Source organism: Lepus europaeus, chromosome 9 (genome assembly GCF_033115175.1).
Source record: "Lepus europaeus isolate LE1 chromosome 9, mLepTim1.pri, whole genome shotgun sequence".
NCBI classification, from domain to species: Eukaryota; Metazoa; Chordata; class Mammalia; order Lagomorpha; family Leporidae; genus Lepus; species Lepus europaeus.
The window spans coordinates 3,376,871-3,395,364 of NC_084835.1; the positions used below are offsets into that span (position 1 = coordinate 3,376,871).

Here is an 18,494-nt window from a genome sequence, read left to right on the forward strand (position 1 = left end):
TCTGTGATCCGAGTTTCCTCCCCACCGGCTGGAGGTGGGGTTTGCCTCCTAGGTGTTGTCTTTGGTGGGGCTTGGGGGGAGGGGAGCAGTGCTTAGCGTCTGTGTAGGGTCACATGGCATCCAAGAACACATGTGAAATCCAGTGAGGAGCTGTGCTGGGCCCGCTTTGTTGATAAGCAGCACCCTGGGGTTTGGGGAGCTTCAACATGCCAGGGCTCAGCCTCCAGCCTGTTGGGTTCACGAGTGACCGTGAGAGAAGGCCTTGATGGGCATGAGTGGCCTGAAGAAGGCCGCCTGCCGACTGCTTGCAGGGAGTGGGCCTCAAGGTGCAGCCTTTGCATTATTTAGCTCCTGTTGTCCCCGAGAACACAGCCAAGGGGGCTGGCTGTGTCTTGAGCTCTGTGTTAGAGGAAGCTCTGCGGCTCCAGGGGCTCAGGATGGCCCACGTATGTGGAGCCTGGGCTGACTCTGCTCCCTGGAGCCTGGGCCTGCACCTGCTGTGCACCTGCTGCCTCTCACTGTGTGAGCTTCCCCAGAGGAACCCTGTAAAGCAGGGGCATCCCGCCTTTCCACAGCCATAAGGAAAACCAGGCTTCGTCCCTCTTAAGAGGGCAGGTGCGTAGCTGACTGGCAGTTCCTGTGGGCTTGCCTGCCCTCTGAACTCGCCTGGTGTCTGGACTGAACCTGCCAGTCCCTTTCCCTCCCCAGCTGTAAAGAACCTCAGGGGTAGTTTGTGACCATGGCTTTCTCTTGGCTGTTGTCGGTTTCTTTAGTGAGAGACAGACGTTTGCAGAGCACTGTTGGTCTACAGGCGCACATGTTTGTGTGGACACACACGCGGAGAGCACAGATCCCACCAGGCCACCTCCTGTGATAAGATGTCTCCTGAGCTTTCTGGCTTTGTAAAACTCCACCTCAGCTAGGAGCTCCTGAGTCCTTGATGCCAGCAGACTCGCTTTCCAGTGGGAGAGATGGACATGTGCGCAGCCAAGGCCACGGCTGCCAGCCGGCTGCAGCTCTCTGTCCCTCCCACTCTGAGTTCTTAGAGCTGGAAGGCCCCCCGTAGCCCCGGTTAATGAGAGACACAGGTAGTGCAAGTCTCTTCTGGATGGTCTGTGTATTTGCCATGTCACCTGCGCCAGACAGTTGTGTCCTGTGTTCTCAGCTGTTTTAGACTGGAGGTGCAGACCCGGATCAGTTGGAGCCGAGCACCTGTATACAGCACTTCAGCTGTGGGTGGTGGTTACATTTAGGGGCTTACAGGAGTACTTGCAGGGGGTCTTGGGCTCGGCTTCTGGAACAGGGCACCTGAGGTATGAACTGCTTCACCCCGAGGACAAAGCTTGCTGAGCTCAGTGTAGATGAGAACCAGTTGCTGACGTTCCCTGAGTGCTCGCTGTCCAAGGCTGCACGTGGGTGTTGTCAGTTCATCTTCATGACAGATAGAGGAGTCGTGCACTTCCGTGTCTGAGAAGGTCAGTGCTGCTCCGGCCCACACAGCCAGGAAACCGTCTACCCTGGTTGAGATGGGTGCCTGCATTCCTCACGGCTGCACCGTCCTGCCCGAGCGCAGCTGCTGACGCCAGAGTCGGGGACGATCGTGGGAGTGTGGGTAGGAAGGACGCTTTCCACTTGGGATTCTCGTCCCACTTCACTGTACTGAACACGTGCTTGTTTAGAGTTGGGCAGAGTGGCCGTAGGTTTCTGAAATGCTGCTCCCTCCGAGTGTTGAACTCGACGTGTACTGACTGTGCTTTTGGTCTGGTATGAGGATCACGGCGTCTGTTGAGTAGAATCACAGAGGCACGCGAGGGGACTGCCCAGGGCAGCTGTTGTCCCACTTGGCCAAAGGCAAACCTAGGGCTCAGGGTAAAAACTGGGGAGACAAAGGAAGGAGTCACGTCAGCACAGTTGCCTCAACTGAAACTCAGGGGCATTCCCACCCCACCAGAAGTTCAGGTGAGCCCAAGTGTGCTGGCTACCTTGACCAGGTGAGCTAGGGGCCTGGTAAGAGAAGGCCCCACCACGTGTGTGGTCAGCCCAGCTCTGTGGTCAATGCCTGCATCCAGAAGTGGCTGTCAGAAGGTTTGGTCATTGCTGTACAGTGAGATCTCCCGTGTGCACTCTTGCCTTTGTACTGAGTAAAGCTGTTTTTGCTCAGGACTAATGGGAAGAACTCATCTTTATTGGTAAGGTGTAACAGGACTGGGTGCTGCTCAGCTTGGGTGCTGCGGTGCCTCTGTGCTGCCGTCTACATGCAGCAGACCCTGAGCAGACCCTGCGTGAGCCCTACCTCGCTCGCTGCAGTGCTGGGATGCAGGAGAAGCTGGTGTCAGCCTGCGGTCACAGCTCTCTCTGTCCTTCTCCTCCCATACAGGCTGAGGATACCAAGATGCAAGAGATCATGAGGCTGGCTCATGAATTTTTGCAGAATTTCTGTGCAGGCAACCAGCAGAATCAAGCCTTGCTGCATAAACACATCAACCTGTTTCTCAACCCTGGGGTAAGGCGGGAACCTGTGTGCATTTCCCTGGGTGGGGAGTTGGGGGCGGGGGGCAGCACGGTCTGTGCCACTGGGCGCTCTGGAGGTTGTTCCTTCCAGAAGGGAACATTCCGACCACCTGCCTGGAGGACATCCGTGCACCTGGGGGTGCATAGGAGTGGCAGGGGAGGGGCAAGGTGGTGGGGGACAGTGGCCGTTGTTTCTGCTTCTTGGTCCCATTCCTCATTGTGTAAACCTCAGCTGCACAGAAGCAGGGGGTCCTTCTCCACCTGCACCCTACGGACAGACTTGCTGTCCGCCCACAAATGTGTATCCACAAGAAACAGCATCTGTCACGCGTTCTAGTTAGTTGTGTGTGACTTAAATTTGTTCATTGAGCATGGTATGATTTCTGGAGAAAAATAGCACCACATTCTACATATTGTCGTGCGTCTCGCTTTTCTCCCGGGGTGCATTGTGCTGCCCTTGCAGACTGGAGAGGTACAAGATTTCCTCATTGGTCTTCACAGCGAAGTGGTGTTGCGAAGAGTGGCCATAGGTTTTTGCAAACGTTCCCTCAGTGGTGGGCGTCTAGGCAGGGTCTGGATTTCAGCTGATGAGCAGGGCTGCAGAAGACACCTTTGTGCTCATACACACGCATCCACTCCTCAGCACTGGGTCGTGGTCACTACCTGTCACTTTGAGGAAAAGAAAGGGCAAGAGGTAGAAACGTAGAAGCCTCTGCTTCATACCAAACATAAAATTCAAGAGCTCAAAATGTTGGTATAAAAAAATAAGAAGTGAATCTTTTGAAAGATACCATGAGATGGCCGGCGCCGCGGCTCAATAGGCTAATCCTCCGCCTTGCGGCGCCGGCACACTGGGTTCTAGTCCTGGTCAGGGCGCTGGATTCTGTCCCGGTTGCCCCTCTTCCAAGCCAGCTCTCTGCTATGGCCCAGAAGTGCAGTGGAGGATGGCCCAAGAGCTTGGGCCCTGCACCCCATGGGAGACCAGGAGAAGCACCTGGCTCCTGGCTTCGGATCAGCGCGGTGCGCCAGCCGCAGCGCGCCGGCTGCGGCGGCCATTGGAGGGTGAACCACCGGCAAAGGAAGACCTTTCTCTCTCTCTCTCACTGTCCACTCTGCCTGTCTAAAAAAAAAAAAAAAAAATACCATGAGAATGTCTTCTTAACTGCGTGGTGAGCACAGCTGGCTGACACACTGTTGGGAGTACACTAATTATAAAGGAAAATAGTGTCGAGTTTGTCGTCTTCAAACTGTCACCAGCTGACCCAGTTAGGGACCAGGCAGAGAGGAGAGGCATTTGCAGTGCATACATTCAGCCGAGAATTCATCCCCAGCGTATTGGTAACAAACAAACAAGTCAGCAACTGACTTTTCAGATGGGCAGGAAGGGAAAGACTGCAACACTGCAGAGGAGCTCCCAAGGGGCTGTGAGCATTACGAGGTGTTCATCAGAGAAGCGGTGAGGTGTGACCGCCAGTACTAGCTGGTAGCAAGGATGTGGGAGAGTCGTGATGTAGAAGGTAGATGGTTGGCGTTGTGCCTTCTCAAGGCAAGCATGATTTTACTGTGACCCAGGAAAACCCGGGAGAAGGGTGGCCCTTCCGTTCACGCACACGCACGCCCAGAGCAGCACTGTGGGAGCATTTGTCACGCAGAGGAGGCTGCAGCTGGGGCTGCCCCGGTGCTCTCCGGCTGTGGACTGGATGCAGACAGCATGCAGAGTAGACTGGGGGAGGACACAGCTTCCATACCTGTCGGTGGGAAGAGTGTGTGAGGTTCAGGAGCAGGTGGAAACTCCCAGCAGCCACAGAGGCGGGAACAGTCACCGTGGAGTGAGACGGGGAGGCTGTGTTGTTGCTTGGTCCAGGGCTCTGCTTGCTTCAGTCCCTTGGCTGGGCACTCGGGATTGTATACTTTTTATGTTTGTTACGTGTCACTGCAAAGGTTGAATAAAGAAAGAACAGACTGAGATAGGGAGAGTTAGCTCCCAGGGTTGAAAAGCTTCTCTCTGCTTTTGGTGTATTCTTCTCTCTGTCCTTCGGCTCTGCCCCCACGTCCCTGACCGGTCCGTGTCCCCTGTGCTCACTCCTGTAGATCCTCGAGGCCGTGACGATGCAGCACATCTTCATGAACAACTTCCAGCTGTGCAGTGAGATCAACGAGAGAGTTGTCCAGCACTTTGTTCACTGCATAGAGACCCACGGCCGCAACGTCCAGTATATAAAGTTCCTGCAGACTATCGTCAAGGCAGAAGGGAAATTTATTAAAAAGTGCCAAGACATGGTCATGGCCGAGGTGATGATTGTGGATATCTCTTCGCCTCTATCTGTTGTTCTGTAGAAACCTAAATAGTTCTGTCATAGCTGTGGGAAGGCCCCCTCTTCAGGAGTCCAGGAAAGGTTGGGGAGAGTTACGTGCACATGCCTGTTGGGTTGTGCGTGTGCGCATCAGTTCTTGTTGGTGAGTTTTGGTGTTGACAGAGAAGCACAGGTCTTGCCTGACACAGCAGCATAAAATCTGTCTATGTGAGGAAGCCTGGCTGGAATCCCTCTGAGAACGGACAGCTGCAGCGTAGTTAGGGCCCTGCTAGACATCCTGCTCCTGTGGATTAAGACTTCACCTCTCACCATTCGCCTCACTGAGGGGTACAAGAGCAAGCTTCTGCTCGACAGTTCACGAGGAGACGCTGGTCTGTGCGCGAAGGAAAAGCCGTGCCTGCTTCTGTAGCGGAAGTGCATGTCTTGTGACACAGGCGCTGAAGAGAGGTGCCCGGTTCCGTGGTGTGGCGTTCTTCCATCTTTTTAAAGAGGAAAACCTTGAGTGAATCTGCCTGGTGCTTGCTCTGCAAGCCATGTCCGTGTGTCAGCCCAGTGACAGGTGGGGTTGTACGATGAAGAGAGTGAGTTTGACCTGGGATACGAATGACACTGTACCCTTTCTGCTGTGGGGCCCTTGGGCAGCTTTTCTGTAGAAGGAAGTGCAGTGGTGTGCACCTGAGGAGGTGATGGGCAGGAGAAGTGAGAGGGCGACATCTACTGGACACCTGCTGCACTCTTGAGTACTGTTCTCAGCAGCTGGAGTGACCATGCCCTTCATCCACACAACAGCACCTGACTTGGGTGTTGCCCTTATCCCCGTTTTTATAGATGAGAAAACTGGTCCATGAGCCCACGTGGAGTTTCCTTGGTGTCTGGACGTACAGTTGTGTTAAGGAGCCGTGGATGATGATCATACTTATTTTGCCTTCTGTGTCAGCCCCTCATGGCTTTGTTTCATGTAGTGCTGCAGTTGCTTTATTCCTTGGGATTGGGTGAGAGACCACTGCCTCTGGGACAGGTTATCAGTGGAAATGGCTGGAGTCTTTGTTGAGTGTTGAAGGGAGAGCACAGCTTAACTAGGAGTGGATCCTTGCTGACCGAAGAGGCAAGACATTGCAGAAAAGATTTGTAAAGGCGGTACTTCGTAAAGCATAAAAAGATGGGAGCGTTTAATTGAGAAGAATTAGTCTGATTGTCAGGTGTGGATGTGCAGCTGCAGCCGTGCAGTTGGTATTGCTGCATGAATGCCTGTGTGCAGACTTTCTCTGTCCCTAAGTGTTTTCAGGACCCCTGTGGTCTTCCTGTATCTGTGAGTTGGAATTATGTTGCTGAGGGTTTGTTCAGTTCTCCATGGGAATGAGATCCCAGTGTATACAGCTGTGCCGGTGAGACAGGTCTTGGAAGGTGTGTGCTCAAAGCACGTTGCTTTCTGCTGACAGATACCTCCAGGCCACCCCAGCCTTGTTCCTCCTGCAGCTGGTCATTCGAGGCCGCCCCAGCCCTGCAGGGCCGCAGTGTGACCCAGCCCTGTTCCTCCTACAGCTGGTCAACTCCGGAGAGGATGTCCTTGTGTTCTACAACGACAGAGCGTCTTTCCAGACGCTGATCCAGATGATGCGGTCAGAGCGTGACCGCATGGACGAGAACAGCCCACTCATGTACCACATCCACCTGGTGGAGCTCCTGGCCGTGTGCACTGAAGGCAAGAACGTTTACACGGAGATCAAGTGCAACTCCCTGCTCCCGCTGGACGATATCGTACGCGTGGTCACCCATGAGGACTGCATTCCCGAGGTGAGTGCACCCGGCCGCCGCGCCCCCTCAGCTCTCCCTCAGCAGCGCCTGGGCCTGGTCCTGCAGAGCCCCACAGTGTCCGTGTGGAGGCCTGCAGCTGATGGGAATTTCAGTTCACTCAGAAGATAGGCCCTTGAGCGTGTGGTGTGTATGGTAGGAACGCAGGGGACGTTGGTCTTTCCTCTGTGTCCTTAGGCAGCTAGGGAGCTCCTGCCTTCTGGAGCTGACTCACTGTGACGAGCGGAGGTAGCAGCTTCAGGGACGGGAGACAGAGTGTGTGGGACACAGGTCAGGCAGATGTAAGACTGCGTTATCAGTCATTCTCTACCACAAAACTGGCCACAGCAGTGATGGTCACCACAAGAAACAGTGTGGCAACGATAAGCCATCAGTAAGGAAGTTAAATAAGCTATAATTCTACCACGCACAGTAAGTACATGACTTTTTAAAGGTTAATTTCTATGTGAAAGGCAGAGGGGTAGAGTCATTCTCCAAATGCCCACAAGAGTGGGACTGGGCCAGGCCAACGCAGGGGCCAGGAACTCCATTCTGGATGTCCCACATGGGTGGCAGGAACTCAAGGATGTGGGTGGTCATCTGCTGCCTGTCAGGTGCATTAGTAGGAAGCTGCATCAAGTACAGAGTAACCCAGCCTTGAACCTGACTCTTGAATGTGGGATGTGGTTGCCCCTAGAAGCTGCCTAACCCACTGCCCCACAGCCCCCGCCCACCTGTAAGATTCAGAGCTGGTGCTCCTGGACCTTCCTGTTCCCGGTCATATATATTGGTAACCAAAAGACAAAGTCTTCTCTCCTAGTATGTTTAAAGATACACACTATTTCTTTCTACTTTAAATTAATGAATTCAGCATACACAGCATGTATGGTATCAGATACCTATGCTATCAAATATCTGTACTGTTTTTAGGGTTTTTTTGAGACATCCAAGTATCACAGATGCTGAAAAAGGAAGAATCTCCCAGTTTGTTTCCTCCACCCACCCCACAGAAAGTATTTATTATGTCCTTTGATATCATTCTAGAGTTTTGCATATAAGCACAGTGTATACGCTCTATTTCCCCATCCCTGTTTGGTCCTGTAGCATTGTTGCTTCTTCTATATCAGTCCCTAAAGGGATTACAGATTGCGTCTTTATGGTTGCGTAGAATTCCAGTCCATGAATGTCCCTTGGTTGCGTTTGTGAGTGTTGAACTATCTATCTAATGAGATGACACATGACACTCAGTAGTTACAAGAAAAAAGGGTGGCATGTTTGTCACGCTCCTGCCTGTGTGTGCAGCATGGTGTCTGACTTCTGGATGCTCGTAGGTGAGATAGGTGGACATGATGTTTCAGCACAGATTCACTTTGCACTCCTGTTGGTGTGGTAAGGGAGCTAGAGTGTGTGTTGCAGGATTGCTTGGAAAAGAATTAGAACAAGTGTTGGCTTGCTCTTGACCCTTCTTTATCAGAAAGTAGTAACTATCCATTACCAGGAGGATTATAACCGGCACAGCCCTGGGACTTGCACCCAGGTGAAGAACACAGAGAACGGCGTCCCGTGCTGCTCCCCTGGAAGGGCACCCTGCTGCACCCTTGAACTGTGGGGTTTTGTTTGCCAGGCGTCGTTCTTCCTTTGTGACGGTGGCACCCTGATTGACGTTCGGTGGCTGAGGTCCGTCAGTCCCAGCAGAGGCTCATGGTGTCCTCTCACGCTTCATGTGCTCTTTCCCTCGGTCTGCAGGGTGACTTGGCCTTCTCTCCTCCAGTCCTTTCAGTCCCAGCTCTTGGCTGCCAGTATCAGCACAGTGCAAGTGTCTTGGCCCAACGTGGAGGTCTGTGTGCTGTGGGTGTTGCCCGGTGTGTATACTTCTGTGCACTGTGTGCATCCTGGCCCGTGCCTACAGTGTGCCTGGTGCACATGTCCTGGCCCCTACTTAGGCTTCTGTGCGTGGTGTGTATCCCAAGTGTGCCTCTTGGCCCCTGCATTCACTGTGTGCTGTGTGTGTGCCTGGTGTACATAGCCCGGTCCCCGTGCACACTTCTCTGCGCTGGGCCTGTGTGTAGATGTGGACGTGCAGGGTTATGGGGTGCAGGTCTTCACTGTGACTCAGCAGGGCTCTGTCGTTGCTGGTCCGTTCCGCTTGCCTCCTCCTGCCCTCCAGGGCTCCTGCTGCTCCACGGCCTGCCCACAATGCCCACATCTGCTTGATTGCCTTCTGTGTGGTGGTATCTCAGCGTGGTTTAAATTTTAAAACTTTGTACGGATACTTACTGTGCAGTTCCTGCCTTTAAAGGCTACACGTCTGAAGTTTTCAGGATACTCTGACTTGCACAGTCGCTGTCACAGCCTACCCCCTGTTGCAGCCACTCTCTCTGTCTCAGCACCCCCAGCCCTGGGCATCAGTGAAGCTTCTTTGTGACTTCACGGGTTTGCATCATCTGCACGTTTCCTTTGAATGAAACTGCACTAGGCCGTCTTCTCTGTTGGGATTCTTCGGTTTCGTGGGGTTGTTTCAAGGTCTGTGCCAGGTTATCTCACATGTCAACACTTCGTGCCTTTTTATTGCTCAGTGGTACTCCATTGCACGGTTCATGTGGAGTTGTCCTTACGTACTGAGTTGCTTCCACCCAGTGGCTGTTGGGAACAGTGTAGCTCTGAATGTCCCCGTGCAGGATTTTGTTGTGGACATGTTCCCACTGGTCATAGTGGTTTTCATGGAATGCTAGAGGAGGTCCAGCTCTGCCCCTTCCAGAGTGCTTTCTAGACATACGAGGTTCCTCTAGGAACTGTTGGGTTGATGTGTTCCTTGGCGTTGCTCATGGGCTGCCTGTTGCTCCCAGACAGATCTGTAGATGGCCGGGGACGGCGTATCTGTTGCAAGCGTGGCCCAGCCTGCACCGTTTCACTAGCTTCACAGTGCCTTTTGAAGAAGAGGAGTTGTTTATTTTAATGCAGTCAGACTTCCCCACTTAAGTGGCCAGAGCTTTTGCATCATTCTTTGCTTTGCGGTCCTGAAAATACTCTGTTCCAAAGCCTTTTTTTTTTTTTAACTTCACAGGTGTGCATATTGAAAACTGGCACGTCACAGAACGCAAGCCGGCAGGGAAGGGAGTTGGCCGCGTCTGTCTTGCTTCTCACACAGGAGATGTGCGCTCATCAGTCCCACACTTACATTTGAGTTTTCATGAACCTTGTCTCTGTGGCAGGTGAAAATCGCGTACATTAACTTCCTGAACCACTGCTACGTGGACACTGAGGTGGAGATGAAGGAGATCTACACCAGCAACCACATGTGGAAGCTCTTTGAGAATTTCCTGGTGGACATCTGCAGGGTGAGGCCTCTAGGGGTGTGTGTGAGTGTGTGTGCACGTATGTGTCACGTGGCAGCCCGTGTGGATGTGCGGAAGACGGGTATGCCTTGTGGGAGATCACGCCATTTCAGGACTGACGTGTGAGTGAGGACCGGGGCAGGGCCAGTGCCCTTGGTCGGGTCTTCTTTTCCTTGACCACACGTGGCTCAGAGGACGTGGCTGAGCGCGAGCACTCCCTCCTGCAGTTTGGTGTTGAGAACTCTGCCGAGTGCTCCTCTCCGTCGGCTTCTCTCCTCCCCCAGAGCTGGCCAGGCTCCCAGGCATTTGACTTGGTTGTACCCTGAGCTTTGTGTTTGTTCTGCAGCCAGGAGACCGCTGTGTAGCAGAGCACAGTGTCCATGGAACTGAGCCAGTGAGGTTGGTCCCAAGATTACTCTTAGGATAGTCGTGAGCCACGTCCCAGTGTCAGAGTCTGATGTGAAGAGTAGGAGGTGCGTGGTGGTCTCCCAGAACATGGTGTTTTCTGCGTCACTGTGCAGTTCCTAGTGTGAGGCAGGAAGCCTGCGTGGACTTACTTTCCTTCTAAGAGAGAACTACATTTAATACTGCAGTATTGTTGTCACACACACACACACACACACACACTCTCTCTCTCTCTCTCTCTCTCTCTCTCAAATTTCTCCCAGTCTTTTAATCCAGTAATGGGGGGCTTTGGGCTGTATTTTTGTTTTGTTTTTGTTTTTTAAGATTTATTTTCCTTTTTTAAAAAATGACTTATTTATTTATTTGAAACGCAGAGTTATAGAGAGGCAGGAGCAGAGAGAGAGGTCTTCTGTCTGCTGGTTCACTCCCCAGATAGCCTCAATGGCTGGCGCTGTGGTAGTCCGAAGCCAGGAGCCAAGAACTTCTTCCAGGTCTCTCACATGGGTGCAGGGGCACAAGGACTTGGGCCATCATCTACTGCTTTCCCAAGCCATAGCGGAGAGCTGGATCAGAAGTGGAGCAGCCAGGACTTGAACTGGCAATCGTATGGGATGCCGGCACTGCAGGCAGTTGCTTTGCCTGCCACACTATAGGCTCCAGATTTATTTTCTTTATTTGAAAGAGTTGCAGACAAAAAGGAGGAGAGTTAGAGACAGAGAGATCTTCCATCTGCTGGTTTACTCCCCAGCTAGCTGCAGTGGGCAGGGCTCAGCCAGGCCAGAGCTAGTAGCCTGGAGCCTGATCTGCACCCCACTGCCACCCCCGCCTACTTTTTGTAATTTGGAAAGTTTTCTGGTTAGGACAGTGTGATGGATGTGTTCAGTTCTGTGTCTGTCACAGCCCCTGGTGGCACCCACACAGCCGTGAAGTGCGCTGACAAAGCAGCAGTCTGTGTGCAGTCACGCTGTGTTCATGGAGCAGCCCCAGCCATAGCTTGCGGACCCCTGTCCTGCCTGGTCCAGGAGCTGCCAGCCCTGACTCCTTTTCCTCTGTGAATGCCTCCTCACACTGCAGGCAGCGCCACCATGTGTCCACGAGGCTTGGTCGGTTTTTCTTTGCTTCATTCTTTGTTTTTGACAGAAGCAATTTTGGATCCGGAATTATGTAATTAATGCATTTGGATTTTTTAAGTCAGGTTTTACTACCAGCCTCCTAAGTGGCCAGTCTCATACAGCAGAGTTGAGTAGGGTGCCTCTTTCTGCTCCCCAGGGTCTAGACTTGCCAGACACGGGCACGAAGCTGCAAGCGATGGCCCTGTGCGCCCTGCGCCGTGGGAGTGTTCTGTGGTTCTGTACCGCAGCATCCACACCCGTTCTGCTTTTTTCCCCAAGATTAGTTTTTTATTCTCTCTCTTAAATTATGGACTTTCAGCTCTAGTTTTTCTTTTTAAGATTTTATTTATTCATTCAAATTTAGAGTTACGGAGAGACAGTGAGAGAGAGGGAGAGGGAGACAGAGAAAGATCTCTCCCATTCTCTGGTTCTCTCCCTAACTGGCCACAAGGGCCTGGGCTGGGTCAGGCAGAAGCCCGGAGCCCGGACCTCCATCTGGGTCTCCCACATGGGTGGCAGGGGTTCAGGCACTTGGGCTGTCATCCGCTGCTTTCCAAGGTGGTCTAGCCGGGAGCTGGCCTGGAACTCGACCAGCCAAGACTCCAGCTGGTGCTCTTAATGGGATGGCAGCACTGCAGGTGGTGCCTTCATCTGCTGCCCACAGCACAGGGCCCCTTTTGTTGTGCTCTTAGGGAAGAGTTTAGTGACCTGCAGACCTTTGCCTTCCATTTGTGGGGTCATGGTTTTCTTTTCTTTTCTTTTCAAAGTTACTTATTTGAAAGAGTTACGGAGAGAGAGGGAGAGAGCTGGTTCAGTCCTCAGATGGCTGCAGTGTCCAGCACTGGACCAGGCTGAAAGCAGGAGCCGAGAACTTCGTCTGGGTCTCCCAGGTGGATGGCAAGTTCCCAAACACAGTAGCCGGGAGCTGGATCGGAAGTGGAGCAGCCAGGACATATGGGATTCCAGTGTCACAGAAGTCAGTTTGACCCACTGTGCCATGGCACCAGCCGCCAGGGTTGTGGGCTTCTTGCTGTTGCAGGGTAGTTTTAGCTGTGAGGTTTTCAAACATGGGGTTGCCTTGCAGGCCTGTAACAACACAAGTGACAGGAAGCACGCAGACTCGATCCTGGAGAAGTACGTTACTGAAATTGTCATGAGCATCGTCACGACCTTCTTCAGTTCTCCCTTCTCGGACCAGAGCACAACTCTGCAGGTATGGCGAGGCGGGGTGCCCCAGAGACCCTCAGTTGTGGCACAGGGTGCTGGCAGGTGGGGTGGGGAGCACTGGCAGGGAGCCGCCTTGCAGAGCCCTGCCATTGGAGGACCTTGGCTTTTACAGTTTCTCTTGGGTAGGGAGGTATCCAAAGTTGTCTGCTACCTAGTGGCTGTTAGTTGTTGATTTTCTCCATAAAATCCTTTGTTCTTTTTTTTCCCCTCCATCTTTTCTACCCCTTTGATCCAGTGTTAGAGAACCAGCTCCAAATTCATGCTCCCAGATTATTAACACAGGATATGTGTGTAAACACCCGGGAACCTCGCTTTCATCTGAGGGCACACGTGCCTGCTGATTCTCACAAATGCTGTGGCCAGAGCAGGACGCTGTCCAGCTGTGACTGCACGCCGCGTGCATTTCAGAATGTGCACTATTCCTAGGGACTGGAGGTGGCCACAGAGCCAGCGATCGAGTGCAATGTACACGGTTGCCAGCAGCCTTTAGTGTGTCTCTCCAGCTGCCTGACTGTTGTTAGGGCCCAGGCACACGAGTTCATGGGATGTCCTCCCTGAGCGCTTTCCTGCCCGGAACTGCCAGGAAGCTGCTTTGCTTAGCAAGGTAGGATCTGCTTCTGTAATAATAGGAAGAGACGGTTTCCATGGCAACTCCCGTTCTCCTATAGGGCATGAGATGATATTGCAAAACCAAACTGTCAGAGTAAATCCATCACAGGAAACGCAGAGCCGTTAGCCACATCCTCGCCCCCTACTCTTTCCTTCTTACCCTGCTCTGTTGCTAATCCATTTTTGTCCTGCTGACGAGGAATTGTCAGGGAGGTGAGCCTTCGCCATAAATGTTACAAATCCCTAGCAAGGCCCACGTTGTACAGACGTGTTGAGAGTCCAGAGTCCAGTTTGCTCAGGAGGTGCCTTAAGAGTTTATGGAGCCTGGATTGCGAGCAAAACGACTTGCAGTGCTTTCGCAGTCTGTCTGATTTGGTTTCCTGTTGAAAGGCTGCCCTTAGCTCCCTGGCTGGATCGACCCTTCCTTCAGTACTTGGGAGGAAGGAACATGAACTTTGGTTTGGCTGTGTTTTGTTGAAGACGTCAGCGGATTCCCAAGAGGTAGCCAGAAATGTGGAATCCTGGGAGCAAGAGTGGGATTTCGGAGGCTTTGAAATAGGACAGGGTTGGGTTTGAATTCCAGTTCTGTCCCTTCTCAGATCTGTGAACTTGGCTGGGACATTCAGAGCTGCCTGTCTGATACATCACATGGTTATTCTGAGAGTTAGGCTGCAAGTGTGTGCAATATCCAGGGCCACACTTGGCATAGAGTGGGTGGCCTGCTGAGTCCCTCTGGACTGAGCTCCGTGAGAGCGAGACCTGAGCCCTCTTGTGCGTGGATGTCCCATTCTCTGCTCCACTCCAGGTCACTGGTGCTGTGGCCAGCTGCAGTGCTGACCGGTGAGGGAGCAGATGAATATGTAAGACGCAAGAGAGTGGTAGGAGCAGAGACAGCATTTCCCAGTAGAAGTCGTAGCCAGGACCACAAAGTGGCGGACAGGGGGAGGCTGTAGTGAACATGGGTAATGAAGGACGGCGTGTAGGAGAGGCCAGAGAAGGTCATGGGGTCATCGTGGAGGCAGGATGAGATGCGGGTGCACGCAGTGTCAGGAACTAAGACAAGGCAGTCTTGGGGAAGAAGGCATTGGGCCAGCCTATCGTTTTCCCCAAGAGGCTGAGCAAGCTGGTGCTCCCACGCTGCCCCCTGCATTTGGATGGTGGAGAGGCACAGCTCTGACCTGTTTACTCATCCTTGGTACTTGCGGAAGGGAGCGGTAAATACAGGTTCAGAGGAATGAGCATCACCAGAGGACACTGTTTCCTCAGACTGTGAGGTTCCCATCCCCATTCCAGTGCTCGCCACCCAGCAGGGCCAGTGATGAGGCCACGGGTGACTTCACAGGGTCATGGGATATAAGAAACACTTGGCTCCTGGCCTTGCTGCTAGGAAGTGCTTGGGAGAGGTGGCAAGGCCCCTACTTGGCTCCCTTGGAGTCAGCACAGGGACCACTACCCCACTCAGAGCTGAGCGTGAGGCTTTCTCAGTCACTTCCATGGAGGTGTTGGAAACCCATCTCTGATGAGAGACAGCAGGTGCACAGCGGAAGGGCTGTCCTAAGGATAGTACAGGACCCCGGCCCCCAGGCGCCCTTGTGGGAAGAGTGTGGTTGCTCGCTTCCTAGGGCTGAGGTCCACTCTGCTCCCCGGTTCCTCCTCAACTCTTCATGCTTTCGCGTGCCGTTTCTGGGCCAGTGTGCTCGTCTGTATGGAAGGGACTCCTGTGCCGTAGAACTGGCACCAAGGCCCAGATGAGCTCCTTTGGGACACCTACAGGGGTACTCCAGAAAGTTCATGGAAAGCCAAATTAAATTTTTTTTGTACATAGTTTTTGAAACCCATGCGTGCAAGGGGTCCTCAGAAGGTTTGCGCAAATGCGTTTTTATGAAAACACTGCTTGGATTTAAAAGACTTTCTACACCAAAATAGACATAGCTTTTCATTGCATTTTTCCATGAGCTTTTCAAAGTATCTTTGTACTGCAATACTTTGTGTAACTAGAATTCAGCTGAGCCATGTGTGCAGGGAAGCCTCTGAAGGTTTTCTCATCAGTTTTTAGACTTTGCTTTCCCACCAGCGCTTCCCACTGTTTTTCTTTCTTAGAAACCTCTTGAGAGTTTTTCAGCACTTTTGTACTGGCTGCTGCTGCTGCCTTTTTTTTTTTTTTTTTTTAAGATTTATTTTACTTTGAAAGAATTAGTACAGAGAGAGAAGGAGAGGCAGGGAAAGACAGAGAGAGGTCTTCCATCCGCTGGTCCACTTCCCAGTTGGCCGCAACGGCCGGAGTTGCGCCAATCCAAAGCCAGGAGCCAGGAGCTTCTTCTGGGTTTCCCATGCAGGTGCAGGGCCCCAAGCACTTGGGCCATCTTCCACGGCTTTCTCAGGTCATAGCAGAGAGCTGGATCAGAAGTGGAGCAGCTGGGACTTGAACTGGCGCCCATAAAGGATGCCAGCACTGCAGGCTGTGGCTTTACCTGCTATGCCACAGTGCCGAACCTCTGGGTTTTTTTGTTTGTTTTTGTTTTCTTTTAAGATTTATTTTACTTATTTGAAAAACAGTGACAGAGAGGGAGAAACAGAGTGATCTTCTGTCTCCTGGTTCACTCACCAAGTGACCGCAGCAGCCAGGGTTGGGCGAGGTTGAAACCAGGAGCTGGAATTTTGTCCAGGTCCCTTACACAGGTAGGAGGAGCCCAAGTACTTGGACCATCTTGTGCACTCTTCCCAGATGCAATAGAAGAGAACTGGATAAGAAGTGAAGCAGAGGGGACTAAAGCCAGCCCTCTGATATGGGGTGCTGGTGCCCCAAGTGCTGACCCGAACCACTGTGCCACACTGCCAGCTTCTCCTGCTGTTTTTTTGGGTGGCATTTTGTCCCTCATCTCCCCCAGCCATGGGTCAGAGGTGTAGCTGACCTCACGGAGGCATCTTTGCCTCATGAGTCTTAAGCTCCCCTTTGGGATCAAAATGCTAAGTTTTTGGTGCTTTCACAAAGTGAGTGAGGGGCTCTTTGAGTCTCTGCACTCTGAAATGTGTGCTGGTGTCTCCCTTTGTGGAGAGGAGTAATCCTCTCCTCAGCTAGCCTCTGAGTGCTGCTCTGAGGTGAGTGTTGCTGCACAGGGCCCACCAGAGCCCCCTGTCTGTTAGGTCATTGGGGACGTTGCCAGACAGAAAGAGGGGGGCAGACTCAGCTGGGAGCCGCTCATCATTTGTTTCTGCTGATGCCAGAGGTGGTTCTGTCTGGAGAGCTGCAGGGTCTGTGTGCCGCAGTCCGCGTGTCTGTACGTGGGGCGAAGCTGAACTGAAGAGTGGTTTCCAGGCTCACTTAGCTGGCAGCGCCTGGACAGGAACACTGGACTCACAGTGCCAGTCACGGTGCCTAGTGCCCCTTCCTGAGCTCAGGTGCATTGGTAGCATCGAGTTTCTGTGTCGCTTAACTGCTTCTGCAGTTCTCCCTTGGCCAGGCGACTTCTTTTTTTCTTTTTAAAGATTGATGTATTTATTTGAAAGGCAGGTAAAATTCAGACAGAGAGAGAGAGGTCTTCAGTCTACCGGTTCATTCTCGAAATGGCTGCAGCAGCTGGGGTTGGGCCAAGACGAAGCCAAGAGCCAGGAACTCCATCTGGTCTCCCACTTCGGGGACAGGAACCCAAGCACTTGAGCCATTCACTGCTGCCTTTCCAGACGAATTAGCAGGGAGCTGGGTCAGGAGTGGAGCAGCCGAGACTTGAACTGGTGTTCATGTGGGATGCCAGTGCTGCAGGCAGCGGCTTAACCTGCTCACCTAACACTGGTCCCACATCAACTTTATGAATCTGGATACAGCAGCTGTCCAGGCACACTTTTGTGCCACTTGCTCAGGGGACCCTGGGCCGTGGTCCAAGGCAGCACGTGTTTCTGGTCTGATCACGGGTGTCTGCCAAGGACAGCCTTGTGCTCACGCCGCCTCTCTCTTGCAGACTCGCCAGCCCGTCTTTGTGCAGCTGCTGCAGGGCGTATTCAGAGTTTACCACTGCAACTGGCTGATGCCGAGCCAGAAGGCGTCTGTAGAGAGCTGTATCCGGGTGCTGTCTGACGTGGGTAAGGCCTCCGCACAGCGTGGCTGTCACCTGGTGGAAACGAGCCCCTGTTGAGTAGGGAGTGTCTGCTGTGGCTCTGCCCGGGTCACACAGGCAGAGCCTGAGCCAAAGCCGTCATCTTGTGCTTCCTCAGCCTCCCTTGTATCTCCCAAGCCAAGTTCACCCCAAGTAAGAGCAGGAAGCCCCAGAGAAAGGCAGTCTTGAGAAGCAAGCTGTCGTGGCTCCGTGTTGAGCAATTCTTGGCAAGTGGCAGTGCACACAGCTCACCTGAGGCCCCAGGAGGTCTGTCTTTCAGGATGTCCAGTCCAGCAGAAGAGTTTGACCACACGGAAGCGCCCCTGGAAAGCGGCCCTCATGGTCCAGGGGATGCCTTTGCTCAGAAGTGGACCTCCAGCCCCCTAGCACCTGTGTCTCCCCTCCTGTGGGCAGCTCTGACAGGAAGCTGACAGAGTGGCTCCCCTCCCCAACTCGTCCCTCCGTTCTGCGGGGTCCCTGTGAGGCCCTGGAGGCGTGAGTGTCGTGCCTGCAGTGGCTGCCCGGATCCTGAGGCACCTGCAGAATGCGGGGAAGCGTAGATGGCACTGCGTGCGCCCAGTGCCTGGTGGCTCTAATGCCAGCCCACTCCTGTACTCACGGGGGGCGGGGGGGGGGGGGGCGGGTTCTGTTTGTTCCTTACGCGACAGCGTCTCACAGTCAGAGGTGAAGCTTTTGAAAGTGCATGCCCTGCAGGCCCATGGCACGAATGGCATGAGCTCTGAGAGAGACAGGGCAGAGATGGAGAGTCGCGGGTGGCCCTGTGCTCTCCGCACATCTGCCCCTCATCAAGATGCTTCTTGAGACCAGAGACGGTGTGGCAGTGATGCTCACTGAGGTTGGAGCTGGTGAAATCTGAGCGCGCTTGAAGTGTGGAAGGCTCAGTTGAGAGATGCACTCTCCATGGTCTTGGTAGTGATGAAAGACAAAGCAGGTTGATGTCAGTGAAACTGCATAAAAACAGCACAGCCTTGGTCGCTCATACACTCCAGAACTCTGCCTGTTCCCCTTGGGGAGTCTCGTGGCTAAAACCACACCAAGGTCACTTGTTGCAGTTACTGAATGGAAATAGAGCATTCC

At 53.1% G+C, this 18,494-nt stretch overlaps 1 protein-coding gene across 1 annotated transcript in view; it reads left to right on the plus strand.

Moving 5' to 3' along the window:
• ITPR1 (inositol 1,4,5-trisphosphate receptor type 1) overlaps positions 1–18,494 on the plus strand; it is a 296,007-nt gene that overhangs the window by 168,979 nt on the left and 108,534 nt on the right. Inside the window, exons 31-36 of the mRNA XM_062200352.1 lie at positions 2,378–2,503; positions 4,603–4,803; positions 6,369–6,620; positions 9,830–9,955; positions 12,554–12,682; positions 17,262–17,382. Coding sequence (XP_062056336.1) covers positions 2,378–2,503; positions 4,603–4,803; positions 6,369–6,620; positions 9,830–9,955; positions 12,554–12,682; positions 17,262–17,382 — 955 coding nt within the window. The remainder of the gene's footprint in view (positions 1–2,377; positions 2,504–4,602; positions 4,804–6,368; positions 6,621–9,829; positions 9,956–12,553; positions 12,683–17,261; positions 17,383–18,494) is intronic.